At 38.3% G+C, this 9,674-nt stretch overlaps 1 protein-coding gene across 1 annotated transcript; it reads left to right on the top strand.

The window, feature by feature from the left end:
- Positions 1-4,480: 4,480 nt before the first annotated feature.
- On the top strand, positions 4,481-7,444 carry LOC149246770 (uncharacterized). Its single transcript, XM_089458022.1, has one exon. The coding sequence runs from the start codon at positions 4,770-4,772 to the stop codon at positions 6,432-6,434; it is 1,665 nt and encodes a 554-aa protein (XP_089314148.1). The 5' UTR covers positions 4,481-4,769; the 3' UTR covers positions 6,435-7,444.
- Positions 7,445-9,674: the final 2,230 nt, after the last annotated feature.

The following is a 9,674-nucleotide window of genomic DNA, read 5'->3' as shown; positions in this document are numbered from 1 at the left end:
TCAATCGAGTTGGTTCCACTTGCATTAGATCACAAAAAAATTCTATTTAATAACAAAATTTACCCCATTGCATTTGCACTTGATTAGGTTAGGTTTTTGATAGATTTACTAGCTCACTAGTTCTCGAATTCCTGATTTTTAGACTAGTAATTTTTCGCTATTAATAAATCTTTCCCATGTATAGAGGAATTTGTGGATAGATGCAAACAATAATGTGTGTTGTTGTAGGAGATTCTACATTGCAGGGAGACCTCATCTCGCCTCATCCACCCATGTCACCAAAATCCACTAAAGTCTCAATCTGAATTCTTGTTTTATAAGCAAAAATTGTCATTTCCATTGAGCAAACCTACCCATTTTGAAGGCCTTGCTTGAGTTCACAGTAGTGTCCACCACCTCCATGCCTTATTCTTCCATTATCCACATTTCCCAAGCTCCATTGCACCTTCTAGACACTTCCTAAGCTTCCGGCCTGCTTTTTGTAATAAAACAGGGGATCATGTAGACATCCTGTAGGAACTAGTACTTCCTGTAGACATCATGTAGGAAAACCTGTAGTGGCATGTTTTGAGCCCGAATTGAGAAAAATCATCACTAGAAGCTAGGATTATTCCCCTACTTTCCCTCCAATCTATCTGAACCATTGTACTCCTTTTCCTCCACACCCGTCTCTCCTGCCAAAGAACCAAGCAAGATTAACATTTACATTTTTCAAGCAAAAAGATAAAAAGGAAAAAGTTATTTTATATTTATTCATGCACACAACAGTTAGCACTCTCTAGATCAGATTCCATGCTCAGTTAGTCATCACATGTGATAAATAGGGTTAAGTTAGGTTTCTTTTATATTTAGTTCACGATCTTTATGCAATTAGAATATGTTTCTTTCCTTGTACTTTATTTCTTGCAATAGGTTAGGTTTTCCATTTCAGTTCATTTTCTGCAATTAGTTTAGGGTTTGATTTCAGTACATGCACTCCATTACATCATGACAGTAAAGGAATGAGACATTGTATGCTGCACATATAGTTTTGATACCTCTTAAGTTTGTATGAACCCCGAGTTGATAATTTAAAGTCAGTAGCCTTGGAGTTGCAGCATTCTTGTTGGAATACTGAGGCTCATCATAATAGTTGTTTGTTCTAATGTAGAAGATCCAACAAAAAAGATGTTTGCAAATCTCTGAAAGTATGTCCAGTTTGTTGGTAGCATGAATGAGTAAATATTTAAGACTATTCATGAATAAACCAAAAGCTTCACCAAGTTTTGAAATTATGAGAAAAAAATGCTTCCATTGGCTCATGGAGACTTGTCCAAAAGGAAGAACATCGTCAACAAACATAAGGTGAGCTATAGAAATATTTTTTGTGATTTGAAGACTTGCAAATCATCCACCAATTTTTGTCGCTGATATTTTCCTATTCAACCCATTAATGACCAACAAAAACAGTAATGGAGAAAGTGCACATCCATGGCGTATACCCGTATATGCTCTAAAAAATTCAATGGCACAACATTAATCAAAACCGCATAACTAATCATGGACACACATGCCATAATCTAGTCAATAATTCCAATTGATAGCCCGTTTTGAACATAATCATCCTTAGGAAACACAAGTCTACACAATCACAGGCCTTGTGTAGATCCAAATTTAGAACGATAACCTCCTTTTTATGTGACTTTATTGAGTGGATGCACTCCTAAGCAATAGCCACAACATCTTGAATCTGGCAATTTTGCAAGAAACCAAACTGTTCCATAGATATGTAGTAAGATAGTTTTTCCTTTAGATGATTTGCAATAATTTAAAGCATTTTATAAGTAATATTGCTTAAGGAAATGGGTCAGAAATTTGAGGAGGAAGGAAAATAAGACTTTGGGATGAGTGCTATAAAGGTTGCATTGACCGCTCCCAAAACCTTTTGCTCATGCTCGAATTCCTCAACCAACTACAATAGATCACCACCCATGATACCAATGAAGTGAATGAAAATCTCAACTGTCCACCCATCCAGGCTAGGGGATTTGTCCCTGGCGAATGATTTTAGGACTGATATTACCTCCTCCATCAAAATCGACTTGTCAATTTCTAGAACATCCGCCTCTAAGAACATCGGTGGGAATGAACTAATATATTCCATTTGATTATCAATGTCCACTGCCTCCCACTCTTGAAAAAGGCCTCCAAAATAACTTATAGCCTCCCTGTGGATGTCCCCAAGGTGCGTGAAATTTTCACCTAAGCTGGATTTAATTTCCCCAATCATATTTATGCTCCTGTGATGGGAAGCATAGTGTTTAAAAAACTTGGTATTTTTGTCCCCACCCTTTATCCAACTAGCACGACTCTTAAGTCGCCATTCCTCTTCCCGAAGTCTTACAATGTGTCTTTTTCACATTTCCATATCCTTATCTCTTGTTGATGAAACATAGATAAATAGCCCGTAGCCTTTGGATCATTGAGGTGAACCATAACCTCATCAATATCTAATAACTCGTCTTTGTAATAATTTTTTATTTATCTCCCACTTGCGCACCACCTTATTGAGATTATGTAGTTTCATAACTATCACCACCATCCAAGAAAGCCCATTGGAATCTGATCCCAGAGACCACGAATTTTAGATCAATTGACAAAAATCTAGCTCACATAACCATGCTTGATTAAACTTGAAAGGGAGCCCCTTCCAAACTCGATCACCATTCCATTGGAGAATGATGGGAGCATGATTCAACAGAATTGCTGGAGAAACCCAAGATCTCATAAGCCCTAGATGGTTCAGGAGATTTTTATGCACCATAAAACGATCTAGAAACTTGGCAATATGCTGAGATCAAGCGCGTCCATTTTTCCACGTAGGAGCAATATGATAAGGGTGAATGTTCACCAAAATGTTTTCCGCAAAAAGATTGTAGAAATTAAGATGTGGATTCAATACTGCTCATGAAAATTACTAAATCACAAGACTTGAAGCTACTCTACTGATCTACGAAAGTTAATTCACCATCTAGAACACAAATCATAGACATGCAAAATGAAACATCACACATGGACAAAGATTTATCTAGGGGAAAGCAACTGCTCAAAACCCCTTACTATCTATATTATATTAATCAGAGAATAGAGATGAAATGCATATGCTTGCTCAAGCCTGAGCACACCCTACAAGTGTATAGTCTATCCCTTTGCCTGACTAACTAACTCTGGCCAACACTTAGCCAATTTTCAAGCCCTCCAAGCTCCTATTTCCTTGCGCTATTTGCTTAGCAAATTGGCCCCTATTATTTAGGAATTTCCCACTATGGAATTGCATAATTTCCTTAGGTCCTTCCTCTGACTGCATGCACCACCTGTACACATTGGAATATGCTACAACTAATAGTACACTTCCTTGGAATCTCCATCTCAACTGGGTAACTCGAATTCTCTGCATGCAACAATTATTTTGGGCTGATTGATCAGTTAACTGGTTGATCACTGAGTATGGTTGAAGTTCCACTTCCACAACTTGACCTCCACTAGTTCTTCTGACAGTTAGAACTAGTTAAACTGACAATAACTCAAATTAACTGAAATAGATTTCTACAAATTAGCAATCAAACATATTGAACTGAACTCAAGCTTCCCCAACTCGAATTAACTGAGTTAATTGAGTGACAAGTGCCATGTCACCTTAGTTAACTCCTCCAAGTTGTCTGCTGATGTGGAATTTCGATTTTCTCAATTTGATTAAGGCAAAATCGAAATTAAGACTTTCTTGCTACATTTTCAACAAAGATCTCTAAAATAAGAACCCATGAGATCCAACTTACTTCGCTGACCCCAACATTCCTCACCAGAGATCGTGAGATTCATGTCCCCTGCAATGATCAAAGATCCAATTTTCAAGATCTCGCATTCATTCGTTCTTTACCAAAAACCCCTTCTGTCATGGTATGACACATAAATGTTGAGAATATGGATACAATGCACAAACCCACGATTAAAACTAGTTAATATGATCTCTGCAAAGAATCTGAAAGCCACAAAATTAATCTAAACAAGATCCCACATTGCAACCATGCCCCCCATAAGCCATTTGAATATGCAGACACAATCTTCCATCCTAAACATAAAGACATAAAAAATAATATGGGCTTTTCCCTAACAACCATTATTTCCTAAATCAAGAGAATCCCTAAACATATAACCTTTATAAAGTGTTTAAGAGATATAACATATATAAACTCATTATAAGTGGTCTAATGAATGTGGTCCAACAGTGATGTGCTAGAAGTTATGTGGTCCAACAATTAAGTGGGGAGATTTAGTGTCCATTGATTTTATGATCCAATTTTTGAGAGTTGTGTTGAAAAAAAACATGGAAATGGAATTTTGGAAAGTAATATGCAAAATCAAAGGGTGTGAGGTTTAGATGTTTATATGCATCTACGCAAAGTTGCGTTGGATCATGCAGTGGGACTCAAACCTTACGAATATTTCTAGGGTTCAATAATGAAAAGTTGCTTAGCTGGGCTCAAACCGTAGAATATTTCGGAACGTCAAGGAACACATTTTAATGTTTTCGATTGAGACACATTTTTCGTGGTTTTGATGGAAAACTTCCTGCAATCAATCGCAATATACGCTAAAATCAAAACCCGGATTAAAACCACGCTGACATGTATATCTGATATATCCCTGCAAGTATCGGAAGGCTTCTTCCTCTACTATTGCAATCGGAGATGACAGATTGAGCTTATTGTTGTTGATGAACAAAGCTGCGGATGATGCAAAAGAAGATGAAAACGATATGGAGTCTAGCAGAGGTGATGATCTGCAGTTGGGGTCAACGCCAGAGGTATATTAATTTCATATCTCATTTTCATCACCATAAACACTGCAATGCGCTTCTTTTTTTCCACAAATTTTGGATGCCCAGTGACCATTTCAAGCCAAATGGCCATTTTCTGCACGATAAACCGCCCAAACATCCACCTTCTCTATTGGGGTTTTCAGACCACAAATCAATCCCTAATGGGCAAATACAAAACCCCAACTTACAATGCCCAGAAGGGAATGAAGAGCATGAACATGCTGCCCTTGATGCAGAAACAATATTTAAAATTATAAGTACCCACTCCCCTTCCGAGCCTAGCATGGTACCTTCATTAGTGCAATCTGGTGTAACTTTCACTAATGATGTAGTAGAAAGAGTGCTGAAAAGATCAAGGTATAGCCATGGCAATGGACTCAGAGCTCTGCAGTTTTTCTTTTGGGTGGGCCGCCAGCGTGGCTATTCTCACACCTCAGAGGCATATAATCAGATGCTGTTTATTCTTGCAAGAATGAGGAAATTTGACAGGGTATGGGAGTTGCTGTGGGAAATGCATAGAAACGATGTTAATTTAATCACCCACAAGACCATCCAGATTGTTTTAGCAAGGATTGCAAAGATATGTTCTCTAACTGAAACTATTGAGGCATTTGAGAAGTTTAAGAATTACATAGGCGTGTTAGACATTGAAGTCTTCAATGCCCTTCTCAGAGCATTGTGCCAGGAGAGAAATATGGAGGATGCGAGGACTGTTTACCATCAGCTCAAATCTAGATTTAAACCTAATACTCAGACCTTCAATATACTTTTATCGGGTTGGAAAACGATCGAAGAAGCCCGGAGTTTTTATGATGAGATGATCCAGCTGGGCTGTCGCCCGGATATTGTCACATATAATACCCTCCTCGATGCGCTATGTAAGGGTATGGATATGCGGGAGGCTTTCAAAATTGTTGATGAAATGAGAGAGAATGAGTGCTACCCGGATGTGAAGACATACACAGTTTTAATCGGTGGGCTGGGGTTAACTGGCCAGCATGATAGAGCTTGTAAACTGCTTAAAGAGATGACGGAGTATGGCTGTTATCCTGATGCAGCAGTCTATAACGCAATTATAAAGAATTTCTGCATGGCACGCAAATTGTCCGAGGGATACAGGTTTCTGGATGAAATGGTGAAGGCAGGCATAGATCCCAATCCCAACACATATAATAATTTTATTCGTTATTATTATAGGTCCAGCAATTGTGAAGAGGCATGGAATGTGCATCAGAGAATGATCAGGACTGGATGCCTTCCGCATACCCAAATGTGCATGTTACTGATGAAGTTGTTTTGCCAGCGTGACCAACTGGACCTAGCCCTTCAGTTATGGGATGATATGGTTCAAAAGGGTTATGGTTCTTATTCCCTGGTTTTAGATATATTGATGGATGCGCTCTGTGATAATGGCAAGTTAGATGAAGCAGAAAAGTGCTTCCTTGAGACAATAGAAAAGGGGCACAAGCCCAGTTCGTTCTCTTACAAGAGGCTCCGCGTTTTGCTAGAACTTGCGAAGAAGCATGATATTATTCAGGCCCTTTCAGAAAAAATGAGGAGCATTGAGTATTTGTGATGAACACAAAAGAAGTAAATATTAATCTTCTTTCCACACCATGTTTCCTACTTTTCGAGAATAGACTAACCATTGAGATTCAAGCTATAGCATGGCATTGAATATCTTTTTTTCTGGGACTCAGATAGTGTTTGCAGTGTATTTATTGCTCACATATGTGACCTGTCAAGACTCAATAGTTCAGGGAAAGTACTTTATGCCCAGACATCTTGATTTTGATTTTGAAGCTTACGCCTTAAATGTCACTCCCTGATTGTCAGGCATGCCCACTGTCATATGGCCTGGGAGATCTGCACCTGTTGCTTAGTGAGAGGGCAAGTTGTTGGTTGTATATTATTTCTGTGGTTCCCCTCCCTCGAACTTAACTCAATTGCAGAATTCTGGGAATATCCCGGAATCTGATGGACAGGAGTGAGGTCAAAAAATTGACTTTACTCCTGTCTGTCAGATTCTGGAATATTCCAAGAATCTGCAATCTAGATAAGGATTGCTGGTTCCCCTCTCCTTATTTCAGTTTTGGGGTAGCTTCTGAGAGGAAAGTGTTATCCCGGATCTATGTCTCTGCAGATGAATTTAGTCTTCAATGGGAAACTCTTTTCATGCTTTTATGTGTGTATTTGCAGGGAAGGTACTGTATAAATGGATTTTTTTGGCAGGATATCTCTCTTTTTAATGATACAGAGTCTTGACAAGGCAGTGAATTTGTCAAGGTAAAACATACTTGTAATGAACTTTGTCCATGATAAGCAGAAAGCTAGGGCTGCTCGAGACGAATTCATAGGCTGAAGAAAAGGTTTATTGATGAAAACCGTTTACCATAAACCAGGGGATTGAGCAAGCAGGTCCAGTGCTCTTCATTTGATAACTACATTTGTTTTGCTTTACAGGTCCTATGAGAGGCAAGCTTGCTTAAATTTTGTTTGGGATTTTCTCAAGCACTGTCCAAGAAAACACCGATGTAAATATTTTAATTTATAAATAAATTGTATGCCCCATGGTCATTATTCCAATATTTGTTTTCTTTGTTTGTACTCATATAAATGACATTACGATGTCTTAGTGCCCTTTAATTAGGACACTGGACCAGTTCTACCTTACATATGAACCCGCCCTCTGTTCCTTTTATGATTCATATCAGAGAAGGAATACAATCTATTTGCGGATGGCTTAAATTAACCCCAACTTGATTGCAAGTCTCTTTAATTTGAACTAGACAGCATTATAAACGTACATGCGAGAAGGATCTGTCAAGAAAGAATATTTCATTACACATTGTAAAAACATCCCTATAACAAAATAGTTCAAAGTTAAACTGGAAATCTATCTGAGCCAGCATTGTTCTCTTTAGTCTCCGAGGTAGGGTAGCTTGAAGAGATCCAAGGAATGATCCAATATTCGGTCTTTAGTTGTGATTGTATAGTTCCATACTTACAGATCCGCAAGATGTAATCTAATTGTTGACCTTAAGGTTAGTCACTTTCACCATTCAGTAAAGGGGTTTAGTCTCATCAAAAGTTGGAGCTATGAGATAGAAGTTGTGGCCAAGCTTATTTTTTGCCTTTGTGCTAATTTGGACCCTGGGCTAGTTTTACCTTGTATTTTTTCTGTCCTTATCAGTAACAAAAAAGTGCATGCTTTTTGGTTTTTACTTGTTTCTCATATTTTGTGGATACATTGCTTTAGTTTGCATTTCTAGTTTTACTTCCATTGAAAATATTTTGTCGTCCCTCCTTGCCATTTGGTGAGTATAACGTATTTGGAATGGGATATTAGGATAAGCAATTCGGCCTTCAAACAACTAATCGAACACACCCTGAATGGAACAGAGAATAGGAGAGAGGTGAAGCCACAGAAAACTCTCAACTCAACATTGAGAGGACCCTGTACATGCATAACCTATGAACTCAGTGGGCATATTTAGCTAGCAGATCTCACATCATGTTGCCCAATTCTTTCTTTGTTGACACTGATTGAGAAGGGAAACAATGGCGAGAAAAGCTCGATACCTAATTAGGGTTGAATGGAGAGACTCTAAACCATGCTTTTTCCTATATGTATTATGGAACAAGCAGACCACCCTTCCAAAAATATGTGAAAAGGGCACTTTCAGGGGTATATTAAAAGAGAAAATCTCCACTTTATACTAGTGCAAATTTAGTGGAAGGATTTATGAGTTTAGAACAACAATGTTGGCTTGCGCATTGTGCTCGATGGACTGTGTTTAGGACTTCAAACATAACAAGGGATGGATACAAAATCACACTCTGAATTTCTTTGTGGACAAGATGAGATAAACACGAACTAGACTGGGATGGATATATTCTTTTGGAATAATTCTGTGCCCCATGACATCTCAATACCCAGAAATAAATAAGGCACACTTATACTTGCCATACATTGCTTTAGGAGACGAATCACATGACAATTTTTTTTTATATTTCTTATGAACCAACTATACAGTATTAGAAGCTAGAGACATGACTAGCAAACGTTTTACATGAAAAACAAAACTAGAGGCAGAGCCCTAGCTATATTCTTCAAGTGTGCATAAGCAAGCACTTGAACAAGCTTACATATACACCATACTGAAGTGACTATCTTTGCAATTTTTTCGAGATGTTATGTCACGTAATTAGTCCTCACTATATATACTCTTCAAAGTTGAGATTCTATAAGTGGAAATCTGGTGCAACGGCCACTGAAGACAAACTTACAAGTCCAGGCTATTTTGAATTAAGTATTTTTGGCTGTCAGTCACGCTCGTCATTTCCAACTACAATTGGGAAGACCAACTACAAATACTAGAGGCTATAGAGTCTAGTCTTGGCTAGGAAACAGATTACATGCAAAACAAAACTAGAGGCAAAGCCTCAGCTATGTTCTTCAAGTTTGCACTAGCACACACTTGAACAAGCGCACACAAACACCCTACTGGAGTGTCTATTCTTGCAAAGCCTTCGAGATGTTATGTCACGTGGTTGTTGTTGCCTCCCCATTGCAGTCCTTTTCACTAGTTATACTCTTCAGAGTTGACATTTTTTGTGAGGAAATCTGATGCACCCTTCGTGAAGACAAACATATAAGTCTAGCCAATTTTGAATCAGGTATTTGGTTGTCAATGATACTCTTCATTTCCACCTCCAGTTGGGAGGACCAGCTGACTATTGTCCAGTCTGCATAAGGCTTGGAATGCTCTGAAACCATCCTGTTTGTTTAAGAAAACACCCCATATCAGTCTAT

Source organism: Pinus tabuliformis, chromosome 7 (genome assembly GCF_031772625.1).
Source record: "Pinus tabuliformis cultivar Carrire ecotype Pingquan chromosome 7, CPIR1, whole genome shotgun sequence".
Classification (NCBI taxonomy): Eukaryota; Viridiplantae; Streptophyta; class Pinopsida; order Pinales; family Pinaceae; genus Pinus; species Pinus tabuliformis.
Note: the sequence above shows the minus strand (reverse complement) of the source record. Positions and strands in the feature narration are given on the sequence as shown.